Raw genomic sequence first — 14,072 nt, 5'->3', positions numbered from 1 at the left:
ACGCGTGGGGAAGGTGTGGGCAGCCTGGGTGAGCGTGGAGGGGGAGGAAGGCGGTCCTGGGGGGGAGGCTGGAAGGGGGTGGAGTTGCTGTTTTTTCTTTGAACACGGTGAAGACTTCAGCTTGGAACTTGCATTTGTGGAGCTCCCAGCCGGCAGGAATCGGCTCTGCCTCCTGCGGGAGAGCCCCGGGGATTGGGCTGTGCCCTGCCCTGCGCTCCGGGGCGGCAGCTTCGGGGCAGTGGCGAGGGCAGGAGGCATGGAGGCATCTTCGGCTGCCTTCCTCTCCCCCGTGTCCCCTTTGCCTTTTCCCTCTCTCTCTTTTTGTTTCTTTGGGGGGTTGTGCTAATGCTGCCTGTGCCAGGAGGGGTCCGGGAACGAGCTATTCTTCGGCGGCACAAATTGGCTTCCCACCCGCTCGCAGCCTCGAGGAAGTTTCCCCTCCATCTGAGGTGTTGGGAGAAGAAAGGCAGGAGGTGGCTCGGAGCCCGCCGGCCCGCAGCGCCGAGCCCTGGCATGTGAGGGGTGGGCAGGGGGACAGCGAGCTTTCCTCTTGCCTTTCCCCGGAGATTTGGGATCACGCATAGACCATGAATGGCTCCTTTTTCAACCAGACTCTCCTAGAGCAGGGAGCTTACCCCAACAGGACCCAGGGCTTGGGGATGCTCATGGCCTGCTGCAATGGGACCAGCTCGGTGCTGGCGACTGACGGCAGCTCCTCGGTCCTGGCACCTGACGAGAGGAGCCTTTACATCACCCGGGTGGTGCAGATCGCCGTCCTCTGCGTCCTCTCCTTGACTGTGATGTTCGGCATCTTCTTTTTGGGCTGCAACTTGCTCATCAAGTCGGAGAGCATGATTAACTTTCTGGTGAAGGACCGAAGCCCGTCCAAGGATGTGGGAGCTGCAATCATGGGACTTTACTGAAGCCACCGGGCTTTTGTAGGCAAGTGAACTGTCTGGACCTGGTGCTGAGATGCAGATTCCCATGTGTTTGGGGCAGCTGGGGGGGAGTGGAAAGGTGGGGAGGGGTCTTTTAATATCTCTGTGTTCATGGGAAAGCAAACCTGTGCTTCCCAGTCAACAAACTCTGTCATGGTGAATGGGGAAATCTCCCCAGAGCTGTATGAAGCACAATAAATGACCAGCATCGTGTTGCATGCAGAAATGGCTTAAGTTTTGCATGAAACTTGCAGAAACAGTGATAATGTGCAGATCTGGACTCTTTTCTGCTGTTACCTTGGATACTGCTACCTGGGATTTAGGGCTAAAAAAAAAAAAAAAAAGGCAAAAAAAAAAAAGACAAATAACTGACTACAAAAAGAAAACAAAAAAAGCCCCAGACTAAAGGGAAAGCAAACTGCATGGCAAGGACCACTTCTTTGGCCATGGGGCAGGGGAAGGGAAGTGCTGTGTGGGTCGTACAACAAAGTCTGCATGCTACAAAATGTGTTCGTCTGCTTGTGTTCCGGACCTCAAGCACGCGTCTTCTGGTAGAGTTTTGTAAAGGGGAAAGCATGTTCTTCCTTATTTCTCTGAGCTATCCTGTTAAATAAACTGGTACTTTCTTCTTTCACACTACGCTGAAGGAAGAAAAGAATCCGGATAAATACAAAACCCGGCTCTGACCCCCAAACAAAAGCATGCTTGTTTTTGTACACAACAGCCTTTTTTCCAAGTGCTATATTGTTATAGTCCTTGAGGTTTTTGTAGTTTTTGAAAACTGGTGAACATTCAGGAAAAAAAAAGAACCTGTTTCAAAAGAATTTTGTGTTGTCGTCTTTTTCTTTCTCTGTGTGTGCGGAGTTCAGGTATTTCAATCCTAGTTCCAGATATAATCACCCCACTTTCCAACTGAACTCTAGTTAGAGATATTTCTTTAAAGCAGAAGTGACCGTACATTTTTCACAGGCAAGTATCAGTCAGCACTAGCAAATAAATTCGTCAGGAACTACGTATTTCAGGCTTGTGTTAAATACCTGCACAGTACTGAGGCAGACATTCATAAGATGCACCGAGCGCCTCTTGCAAAGCAAGATTTCAGCCTCCGAGTTAAAATCTCCAGCTCCTCTGATCCTGATGAGCTGTCAAAACTAAATTGTGTGTGAGGAGGAGGACTCCTGACCTTTGTTCTGTGATGGAATTGCAGCTCTGTCTGTGGGTGTGAGATGGAAATAATTTGAGTTTTGTTGCGCCAACAATATTCCTGCTGGGTCCACTTCTGTAGTGGAAAAGCAGTCCTGGATACTGGAGGAGCTGATGATCTGGTCTCCTTGGATGTAAATCCAGAAGAACAGCTCTCTGCCTTCCCCAGAAGGAGGAACAAGATTAGAGTACGTTTGGTAATTGATCAATATTTGCTGAGCACCTTCCACAACGTTCCCACAGGGTACTGGTGGGCTAAACCCCACGCAGAGCAGGACCAGTGCAGCGCTGGCACTGGTTGCTCCCAATAACCTGTTATCTGTAATGCCTTAAGAGCGCAAAGACAATGTGGCAGCAGGACCAGAATTTGGGATTCAAAGCTCTGAAATGCCCCATTGGTGCCAGTGACATGACTGAAGAGGCAGGGCTCTGATTTTTATGAGCAGCTTGTAGGTCTGCATACCTGAGCAGCCTTCTCAGCACGGAGGGTTTGCTGCCCTGCCAGCAGACAGAAAAGTGGCTTCACACAGCAGCACGGAAGGGGATTTTGGCCCCTGCTGCTGAAGGGGGTGTTACAGCCATTGATCTCTTTGCATGTGAGTGCAAAACCCTCCCACTGGGGGAGCACAGCCTGGTCCTGACATCAGGGTGAGATGCAAATAACCCCAGTGCGTACAATGACCCAGCTCTGCAAACACTTAGGAGTGTAGCTGCAGGCATAGCCTACATGTGTAACTGCATCTCCAGGTCAACTCACTAAACTCCCATCCAGCTTCTGCTGTAAGCTGGCGTTTGGTCTCTCTTGACAATCCATCCACCAGCCGTGGCCCCGGCACAAGGGAGAATTCAGAGATGACGGAAGAAACTTTCCAGTGTTAGCAATGCAAGCAAGGCACAGGAGAAGTTGCTAATCCACAGAAAGTATCAAAATCACCTTAACAGCAATGCCCTGAGTGAAGATGCTGATCAAATTATCTCAGCTGCCCCTACCTGCCTTGGTCTCCCAGGGACTGTGAGAGCTGGTGTGTGTTGAGGGGTCCTGCTGCCCAGTGGGGGAACATGGTTGGACTTGGTGATCTTAAAGGTCTTTTCCAACCTAAACGATTCTATGATTCTATGGCTTTGCAATCCCACATAGCCACCAACTTGTCCTTAGAGGCCACATCCAGGAGTGAGGCGTGGGGGTCTCCATCCCTTTTGTGCCGCGGAGTCTTCCAGAGGAAAGGAGAAAAGTCAACCGCAGTAGGGTCATGTACACATGAGGTGGAGGAGCAATATAAAGCAGAGCTGGGCACCTTCTGAGACAGATGGAGCTTGTTCAAGAGTCAGTTAGGAGAGGGAATACTTTCCACATGACCCCTTGGGGCAAGAGCCCAACTTTATATTGGCTTATTCATCCTCTACTCAGGCTGTGTCTCCTTCCTGAACCATAAGGGCTATGTCTACATTACCAGGTGGTGTGGACCAACAGAAGAGGGTCTGCATGGTGAAGCAGCTGGTGGGCACCATCTACATTTGCCATACTACATGGCATGTGTCCCCAGGGGGTCACCGGGCTTCTGTCTTGCTTGCAGTGGGTTTAGGACACTTGCACACAAGTCCCCATCCTGTTAGATTCCTGATAAAAGGCTGATTACTCCACTGAGAGGAGGAGTTGTTTGGGGAAAAGAAGATCTCTGGAGGATTGATGTCAGCTCTGAGATGGCAAGGGGAGACCAGAAGGAAGGCAAGGGAGGGCTGGCATGGTGAGGGAACCCCTTGGGTTAGATATTTGGGGTCTAATGACCCTCTTGAGGTGAAGTCATTGTTCCTGTTTTCACTCCCCTGATTCCTTCCCCATCCTGTTTGCAGGGAGCAGATATCCATGCAGGTCATGCCTGGTGGAAAGGAGGATGCTGAGGGCACCACGATGCTCCCCAGGTCTCGGGGGAAGAGCTGCTATCTCAGACCCTCAAAACCCAGCTGCCCTGCCCCAGAGGCACGAGTCCTGCAGCCAGAGGGTGAGGTGGTTACTCCAGGGCTTGCGTAAGGGAAGTAGACCATAATAGCTCTTTCTGCTGCCTTTCCCCACAAATAGCTACGTTATTTCATCTCACGCCTACTCGTTTAGCTTAAGCTCACAAGAGGGTACGGGCTCCCAAGAAAATTTAAGCATTTTTTTTTGAACGAGGTTGGTTTAATGTTATTCTGATTTAATCTTTTTAATTGTTGCTTGTAGCATGTTAGCTTACAGAATGTCACTGGGGTGCCAGGAGCTGTACAACTATGGCTAAGAGACACTGCTGGCTATAAAGCACAGCAGAGAGACAGGGAGAGAAGGGAGATGCTTAGGTGGATCAGTGGCAGAGTGAGGACCGGCCATTGAGTCTCATTTAAAACCATCTCCTAGCAGTGGAATACAAGATACCAATGCAATCCTGTGGGACTGGCCACGCTGGTCTGAGTCACTGGTCCATGCAGTGTGCATCCCTCCTCTGAAAACAATCATGAGTTTAGGCAGTACATGGCCAATCAAGTTATCCTGCTAATGGGGAACTGCTTCTTGACACCCCCCCCCCTTGCCCCCCCCCCCCCCCAAGAGCAACCTGCACTGGACCTTCACAATCCTCCCTCAGGAACAGCTCTCTGTCTCTGGGCTGGTCACCACTTGCTGCGACTCTTTTCCAGCTAGAATTTCTTATTTCTAGATAGGGCGCAGGGAAACAGCAAAGAAAGGCAAGTGTGAGAGCATTTCCCCCCACTGAGCAGCCTGCCTGCAAAGAGAAACCCTCTACCTCTGTAATCACTGATTTTACAATCAGAGAAATAAAGAGGTGGCTTGACCCACCTTGGAAAACCCAGCAACCCTGGTCATACAGTCCTGACTGCGGTGGGGAAAAACCCAAGTCCCAAAATGATACCCACCTCCTTCTTCCCTGCCTTGGCTGAGGACAATGAAAGAGTTAAACACGATGAGACAGACAAGCAGATTAGGGGGTAGGGAGGATCCCAACCTGAGCCTGGCACCAGATGTACTGGAGCGCGTGCACCAAACATACACAGTATTTAATAATTCCTGAGAATTGCCATGGTAATGAAGTGCAGAGTCAGGTTGTTATGGTAACAGCTTTTTTTTTTAGGCAGGGAGGCATTACCCAGGTTGTAACCTCAATCCAGACTGAACACGTTTTTGAGAGCCCAAAAAATAAAAAAGAAGTAAAATAAAATCAAATTAGATAAGCAGCAGTTTCCTGTCTCTCGTCTGGCAGTTCTGGGCTTGTTCTGTAGGTAGGTGGAGGGAACCAGGTTGTTCCAGACACACATTTCCCTGAAAAGCCTGGGGAATGGCTGGAGTGGATCTCCACAGGTCTGGAACTAAGTGCTGATGGGGGTGAGGGGCTGGACCCCGCTCATGGGTGGATCTGGGATGCTCCACCACCACCTGGTTTCCCTGCCAGGCTTCTGGCCTGGCTTCAGGCATGTCCCCAGCTGGCTAACGGGAAGGACACACGCATCTCTCTGAGTGTATATGCACAAGAGAACAGTCACGGACAAGCCCTCAACCCAGCCAAGCCCACAGAAAGATGCTGTGATCCCAGCTGGCAGCCTGCCTATGGTTACCTGCATCTGAAGGGATGAAGGTCCCAAAGCTGGTCTCCAAGATGAGGCAGGCAGTTTCGGGCTGGAAAGGAGGTCACAGACTACTTTTCCTAAAGCCACATGCCAGGCTTAAGAAGAAAACACAGGTTTCCTGAGCTCTGGCAAGGTCTCCAGGTTGCTGTGCTCCCCAAAGGGGCACTCATCAAGCAAGAATGGAAATCTCCTGTGTCCCCCTCCAGCCATCCCAATGGACAAAACCGGACAAAAAGCCACTTCCATCTCCCCTCCCACGCCATCCCCTCCAGCAAGTCTGTCAGGTTTGTCCAGCTGATCCACATTTTGACTTTTAATTTAGTGTGGGTTACATCAGCAGCTTTGTGAGCCCGTTTTCTATTAAGGAGGCTGAGGCAGGGCATGTAGGGGTTCACTTAGCAGAGAGATGGATTGAAATATGCAGTGCGGTTACTCAGGAACACTGCTCTGTAAATCCCCGCTGCAGCTCAGCATGGTTCTCTTGTATCGGCTGCGTGATAGCCATTAGCCTCCTGATAGAGCCTCCGTAGTCCCTTAGCTCTGCCACAAAGGGATGAGTTGATGCCGTGAGAATCAGGTACTCAAAGGAGAACTGAGGCCAAACGATGACAGAATTCAAGAGCCAGTGTTGCCTCACAGCTTTGGAGACTTTACCTACCAGTTTCTCTCTTTGAAAGGGAAATGTTTCCCAGTTTCTGTGTCTTCCGAGCTGCTTTGCTGCTGTGGCTGCTGATGGTATTTTGGCCTGCAACTCCTCAGATCCCCTGTCCTACCCTGGCCCCATGCTTGAGCCTACCTGGAGCTGAAAGCCTGGCACAGGGCTTGCTCCCTGCTGAGGTGTGCAGAGCACTTGGCACTCACCACAAAACCCGGGGCACAGGAAGCTCCCCGCTTCCAAATAAATGCGGGTTGTTCCTCTTGCTCTTTGCCAAATCAGAGCTGTGATGGGATTATGTGAGCGTTTAGAGTCCTCGGTATAAACCATGGGTCTTACAGCTCCATCTGTACTAGGAAAATAAACAGCACCAGGAACATTCCTGGGCACTGGAACATGACTGATGATACTGTCAGCTTGTGAGAATGGTTCAGATCTGTGCCAACAACCTGACCCGAACAGTCCCCAGGCAGTGGCAAAATGACAGAGTTAGAAGACCACAGAGCATTCAAGGACATTGCTTTGGACTGTGCTGTCTGCGCAGGGTGAGAATCTCATTAGATTTGATGGATTTACATGCGAGTGTTGATGTCTTTAAAGCAGTTGTTTGGCTTTCTCAATCCAACTTGGTTTTCTCAAGCATGAATGAGGGTTTGGAAACCCCTGGTTTTAATCCCAGAGAATATGTCTTTGGAAAAACTGTGAACACAGGGAAGCACAAAACATCCTCAACAGCCTTGACTGTTCCATGGTGTTGGATACATCCTTGGGTTCACACTAGTTCCCCCATTAAGATGACTTAGCCAAGCAATTCCCCAGCAGTCTGGTCGAGTTTGTGCTCCTCTGATTTTAGAGGCAGGCGATTTCTTGGACTTGTTTGTTCCATGAGCACACAGTTATGGAAAATTCAGTTAAGAGAAAATCAGAATGTTGCCAACAATCAGTGTAGTTTGGCACATCCCCGAAGACAGCACTGTCAACATGCTGGAAAGTGGCGGGGGTACTGGCAACGCTCAAAGGCATGATCATGTATCTAACGTGACTGTCTCTGATCTGAAAAACACTGCTCATCCACATGTATTTCAGGTTGTAAGTATAACAGAAGTCTAGTTTCAGAGATGCTTTTGCAGCTCCCATCCTTCCCAGAAGCTCATTAGTGTGGATGACGTTTTCACATCATTAATTTAAGGCAGGCTAATCAACAACAAAGCAAAAATGTCTTGCTAATGACAAAGATTTTAGCACAGAGGTGCAAGAAGCTGAGAGATGGGTCTGCGCGGCAATCTTGGCTGCAGGTCACAGGTGACTTCAAGGTGAAGGCAGTGGTTTTGGCACTCTTTGTCACCCTGTGGTATTCAGCTGGCCAGGATCACGAGTCTTGGCCATGACAATATGCTCTCCGTTGGGGTGCAGTCAGGGAGCAGCTATTAAATCAAACGAGTTTCCTCTTTTTGAGTTAATGAGACCTGTCTGAACATCGCTTCTTGGATGAATAGCGTTCTCCTGCCCCAGTGAAAACTTCAAAGATACCACCTCTGCATGTGGATTTGCTCTCCTAGCAAGGAGCTGTGAGATCAGAGGACACAGCACCAGAATCCCTTGTCAGATCTGCCCTTTCTTTCCATGTGGGGTCCCTGGCTGTTTATGATTTACGCAGCACCAGGGGTGCTTTGCTGATCTGTGCCTTTGGTGACCACCACCACTTTTGGTTTTGCTCTGAGTGACTCTAGGGGGAAAGGAGACAAGATCCATCCTTCCTGTGATGCTCCAGTTCTTCTGAAAGGCTCCGATACTGTGAGGACATGAGTTACCACCTCATTCTAACTGTGGATGTGACCCTGGAAGTGGAGATGATCAAGGCAGTAATCAATAAAAAGAAGGAGAAGCATCTACCCTGTGGCAGCAGGCAACTAGAGTGACCTTTCTGAAAAGGGGCTGGAACTGCAGAGCTACACCACTCTGCTTCTTCATTAAAGAGTCGATTTTGTTACCTTGGGGTGTCTGCTGGTATTGTTTGAGGCTGGTGTACAAGCATGGGTTTGAGGATGGATGCAGGTGCTTGCGCAGAACACTGCACCTTCCAGGAACAGGAGGGGTGCATGAAAGCAAGCTCAGGGCACTGTTCCCTGTCCATGCCAGCTGCCTGGCTGGTGCCCGATGCTGGCTCTCTGCCCTGGCATGGCTCAAGCTTTCATGCATGTGGGGTTAAATCCAGAGCCATCCTTTCTGGCAGGCCCCACAAGTGTTCGCATCTTACAGGTTTCCGTGCAGCTGTGAGTACTCCCCCCTTGCCTCACTGTGTCCCAAAATGCAGGTTTAATAGGACAAGACAGCTGAAGAAGCAGGCAAAATGTAATTAGGCTTTAATTAGCTAAGTTCGTTCTCTCAGATAATTGAAAATCGGACTAATTGGTTGCAATGAATTCCCAGTACAGACAGCCATCCAGCTTGGTGTGTGCTATGCCAGCTACTACACCACAGCACAAGGACCAGCCTGGATACTGAACACTACTGCCCACCAACCTGCAATACTCTGCAGGACCCAGTTCCTCATATCCAGAGAGATGCTAAAACCCCTGAGCCCCCCAGGCTGCAGTGAGGGTGGTTTAGTGACCCGTGCACAGAGCAAGGCTCGTTGTTCTTCATCCCATACTTCACAAACCAAGGGGCAGCTGGGCCACTAAACCTCACTCACCCAGGCAGGAGCATGCCAGCCACCCTAGCGTGGTGGGACCTACCCTGGGCCATTTGCAGCATGCCAGAGGATTACAGCTGGGAAGGACAATAGCTTTAATCTCCATTTGCTTTCATCATGATTACAGCACTCAAGCAGCTGGCTGGCCTCGAAGACTGGCTGGATATGGTCAGTGCTGAATCAGCTGTGCTGGTTGCTCCTCCTCCTGTCTCTGCTGCCCAGTCTGGCTTAGCTGGTGGGCTTCCAGGAGCTCTGTTTCATGATCAGGGCTGCCCTGGGCTGATGGAAACCTCTAGGATACAAGTTGGAGTTGGCAGCGCACTTCTAGATCTGCCTTGGCAATGCTTTCTGGTAGGAAACCATAGATTTAGTAGCCTGTGGCTGTAATGGAGCTCCCTTCTACCTGGATGGAACATCTCCACCATGCATGTGACAAGGCAAAGAGAAGCAATCATTCTGGCTGAGCAGCTTCAGGAAACAGGTTGCTTTGCCCAGGTGCACAGCATTTTTCTAGCAAGTTCCATGTGAGACTCCACATTCCTGTTTCATGGAGCAAAGACTTGGTATTTGATTTGGGGTTTTGGTACAGATTTTCCAGTGGCCAGGGATGGTTCAGAGAGGTTGCACAGGTAGGAACAAACATCACGTTCCTTTCATTGCAGTGCTCGAAGGATCATACCTAGAAAAATGCTGGACTTATTCTGCATCCTTGGCTCAAGTTTCCCTTCTCTCCCACTGCTAGGCAGCGTGCTGTGTGCCAGGTGGCTGCATTTCATTACGGAGTTTATAAAGTGCCTGGGGAAATAAAGCATGGGGGGATGAAAAATTACGCATGCATTCCACTCAGCACTGACTGTTCGTCATCTTCTTGTACAGAAATGTAATAATCACTGGGGTGGGCAGGGGGTGCGGAAGGGAGGCACTAATCATATTTACACCATTCCTGTCGTTTGCTCCTTTTTTTCACTTCCATCTGCTTGGGCTGTATCATGAGGGGTAGTTCTTGTGGTTTGGGGTTAAAAGCATTTCCAGCTTTATGTGCTTCCCAAATGAATGGGAAGAAAAAAGAAAGAAGGCAGCTCTGCGGTGGCTGGGTGCTTGGGATGCTGCTGCAGTTTCAAGTCAAGACCCGATACCTCATTTTTCCCTTGGGCTGCAAAGCAATTCCAAAGTACTCCTCTGCACTGACCACATTTCAGGTTGGTATGAATGGCTCTGCCCACTCCCATCCTCTTGTGTTTGAGGTGCTGATTTCAAAGCACTTCACACTAAAGATGAAGTCTCCAGCGCTGCTGGATGAGCCACACAACAAACCCAGCTCCTTCTCCTCGGCTCTAGGTGGAGCAGCAAAGGCTGACGGGGGAGAGAAATTAGGAAGAACCTTGGCTGCTTTGGAATTTGCCACATGCACAGTTACTTTAAATGGCTCAGGCGTGCTGCCTGCAGGTGTCTTACTTCAGGGCTTTAGGATGACTAATAGCTCCATTATTCTCTGCAAGGTATATACCAGGTTACCCTTTAACAGACAAGAGGGAACAACACCTGGCAACAAAACACAAAGAAACACAGCTGGCCGTTTGGATGCACTGGCCCCAAGTCCCTTTTTATAGCTCCCTCCTCATGTTCAGGGAGTTGGGGGATGAAGAAATCGAAGAACAGCAACACCAAAGCTCAGCATCAGCACTCTCCTCTTTGTTACGGTGGAAATGCCCAGCTGAGCCTCACAGTTATGACCATTTCTGGAGGAGGGGATCATTTAGGACTGTGCTTTCACACGTTAAAGCTTTTGGCAGCTACAGCTTAGAGCATCCCCAGCTCTTTGCATCCTTGCTGTCTCTTCATGCCTCCCCACTTCACACGTAGGGGAGTCACGTTGTGAACCAGAGCAGGGAACCGGAAAAAAACCCGTAGTAAATGAACACTAAACATAGCTTTCCATGTTGGTCAGTTCATTTTCTGGTTCACCATGCAACACTGCTGGCACAACGAACAGCAACGGTGTCCTGCTACCGGAAAGAGGAGGGAAAGGCTATCACATTGTCAAAGGTGTTTCTCAAGCTCCCCAACAAACAGCTTTTAGAAGAGTTCTTCCTCAGCTTTGGATCCACTAAAACCCCAGGACCATTCCTGTATAGCTGCTGCCTGGCTCACTGTCCCCCACCCACAGTTTGTGTGGCTGATGATCAATGCAGATCTGCAGAACTCTGCAGTTGCTCCCAGTGAATGCCATCACAGGGGTGATTGCAGCGCCATCTCTGTTTTACCGGCCTCCTTTCAAACTCCCATCTTGTCTTGCATTGCTCACCCTTCTCCTCCCAGTGTCGGGTGTCTGCAAATGTATTACACATCCCGGTCTCCTTCATTCAAGCCACCAAACACTCCTTGTGCAGAAGCCCCGTGTTTTCTGGTAGCTTCTCCCTTGCTTTTCTTTTCTGGGTGCAATGAGGCATTTTTGGGAAACACAGGCAGCATGCCACCATCTGCCATCTGCAACAGTAATAAATGCCTTGCCCGAAGCAACCTGCATGGGACCTGTTGCTCCCTTATGCAACGTGAAGTCTTCAGTGTAGATCAGTTCACTGCAGTGGAGCCGGGAAGTTTTACTCCTCCTCTGAATTTGGATCAGAATGCAGAGATGGTGGGAGTATATGGCATTGGTTTCCCGCTGATGGGTAATTTTGGAGCTTGGGAAATAAACAGAAAGAGACAAAACATTAAAATCTCGTGATAAAACTTGGCTTGCCTTGCCTTAGTCCAGCTGCCACACGCCATTTCCATTTCTCAGGCTTTTTTGCCCTTCTTTTAGTCCCTGTTTATTGCAATGTGACAAGAAAATAGCTCTTTATTACAAAATTGGCCCTTGTCACTTTGCCTATGTGTCAAAATGTCTAACCTCCACTTCTTGTCCCTTCCCTATTTATTTCCCCATTTTCCTTCAAATTTGCTCCCTTTGCCCAGCTGGGACAATCTCCCTGTGAATCCTGGCTACTCCAAGGAACTGCTTCCACTTAAAAATATCTTAGGGCACCCAATTCTAAGCCATTCTTGCCATGGTTTGCTTTCTGTGCATCTCCTGCAAATTATTTCCTCCTGAAATCCCAACTCAATGTAAAAGAATTACCTGTCTTTTTAATCAAGGAATAATTTCAGCGGGATAATGAATTGCCTGAGAAATGAATACGGAAGGAGCTGAAGCCCTCCAACAGAACAGCCTCCAGTTCTGCGCTATTAATGCTCCTTATGAAATGTGTCTAAACTCTGCCAGCCTTCGCTGTGTCTGCTCTGGGGACTGTCTCGTGACCAGGAAAATGAGAAGATGGTGGGGGAAGTGTGCCCAGAGCAGGGCTTGAGGAAAGCATCTCCTGAAGGCCAGCGAGCTGTGGCATGGCTGCTGCATTCAAGCTGAACACAGGGAGCCTGCTGTGCAGTGCTGGGGCTGGAAGTGGCCCCGAGCACCTCGCTGCGTTGTCTGCACGCAGCCAGGAACCCGCTGAGCTGCTGAGAACAGGCTCTGAGTATGCACGGTTCCTTCTGCAAAGCTCTGCTTAGCTAAATCAGGTCCCGCACTGCCTGCACGCTTACACCAGCTGAAATCACAACTCCATGATCGCACACCAGCGCAGGTGCAGGCAGCCACCAGAGAAGGGGGGTCCCTCCTCCCATCCCTTCTGTGCCCATCAGTAAGGCAGATCAGGGAGCTGATCTGGCAGAATATTGGAGCTTTTTGTCCTTAGTTCTCTGGATCAGCTGCCTGACCTGACTCACAGAGAGGATCCGTTTGCTGCCAGTGCTGTCACAGGGAAGACAAGTGGGAGCATGGGATCCTCCATCTGGCAGTGGCCTGCATCTCCCTGACCACAGCCTCAAGATAGTGACCAAATCTTTGGACGAATCAACTCTCCATCGTGGAGGTCAACAAGGCGGAGGGAGGAGCCCTGCAGCTGGAGAGACTTCACATGGAGCAGCAGAGGCGCTGGTGGACACTGCTGCAGTGACTGAACCCCACGGGTGGCTTGGGGTGCACAGGGTGCTGTGTCTTACCCCAGCAACGAAGCCAGCAAGTCCTGATGCCGAACACTGCCTGCCTGCTCACTACGTGAGATCTATCGTCCCGCTCCTGCTGGATGCTGAAGAACCAAAATAACTCCCTGTTTTTCCCAGCCAGCGCTGAGCTGGGATATGTTTGGGAAGGCGACTGCGACACTGTGACAGATGGCCAAGAAAGCAAATGCTGTTTTTTATGTCACCTCCATGTTTCCTCCTCTGCTGTCTCCTGCGCTGGAGGCGGTGTTTGGAGATGGTGTGTGCTGCCAGCACGCGGCTGGCGCCGGCGCTGAGGAGACAGCAGAAGGTTGGAGCGAGGTGCTGGCCACCTTACACACGTTTCTCCCCCGTCTCTCTCATGCTTTGTGACCTACATCGAGGCCTTCTCCTACAGGAATTTGTGCCAAAGATGGGGCTTGGAAGTGGGCCGGTGCTTGAGGTGAAGTGTTTGCTTTTGCAGAGCCACTGAACAGCCCCCCATGACCTGCCTGCAATGACTGCTGGCCCAGGCTGTTTTCATTTGCCCTGAAGAGCCAGATAGGCCAGGAAAACTAGGCCAGTGGCTCCTTCTGCCAGTTAGTGTCCAAAACTGGCTCCTCTTCTTACAGACCCAATGCTAACAGCATGCAGAGGACCCTGGGCAAGCCAAAGCTTTGATAAAAGCCAGTTTCTGAAATTCCTTGATCTGCCACTGCCTCTCCTCTGACTTTGTGCATGTCACTCGGTATCTTTGGGCAAGGGACCACTCGCCTCCCAGAGGCACAGACATCATGGCAGTGTTCAAGGAGGGCTGGGCTAGTGAGAGATGGAGCCCTAGGTCCCTGATGTACAGTGGAAATTCAGCAGGGAGAGAAGCACACTTCACAAGAGAAGGGGAGCGCAGAGAAGCCGGCGACTGCAGACTGCTGTCACTTGGGCTGTACCT

The 14,072-nt window shown here is 50.3% G+C and overlaps 1 protein-coding gene across 1 annotated transcript; it reads left to right on the top strand.

The window, feature by feature from the left end:
* The first annotated feature begins 587 nt into the window (after positions 1-587).
* RPRML (reprimo like) lies at positions 588-923 on the top strand. Its single transcript, XM_009648160.2, has one exon. The coding sequence runs from the start codon at positions 588-590 to the stop codon at positions 921-923; it is 336 nt and encodes a 111-aa protein (XP_009646455.1).
* The last annotated feature ends 13,149 nt before the right edge of the window (positions 924-14,072 follow it).

This window comes from Egretta garzetta, unplaced genomic scaffold (assembly GCF_000687185.1).
Source record: "Egretta garzetta isolate BGI_Z169 unplaced genomic scaffold, ASM68718v1 scaffold100, whole genome shotgun sequence".
Lineage (NCBI taxonomy): Eukaryota > Metazoa > Chordata > Aves > Pelecaniformes > Ardeidae > Egretta > Egretta garzetta.
This window is presented reverse-complemented; position numbering and strand designations above follow the sequence as displayed.

Coding starts and splice junctions, on each gene's coding strand:
- RPRML (XM_009648160.2), top strand. CDS start 588: ATGAATGGCTCCTTTTTCAACCAGACTCTCCTAGAGCAGGGAGCTTAC.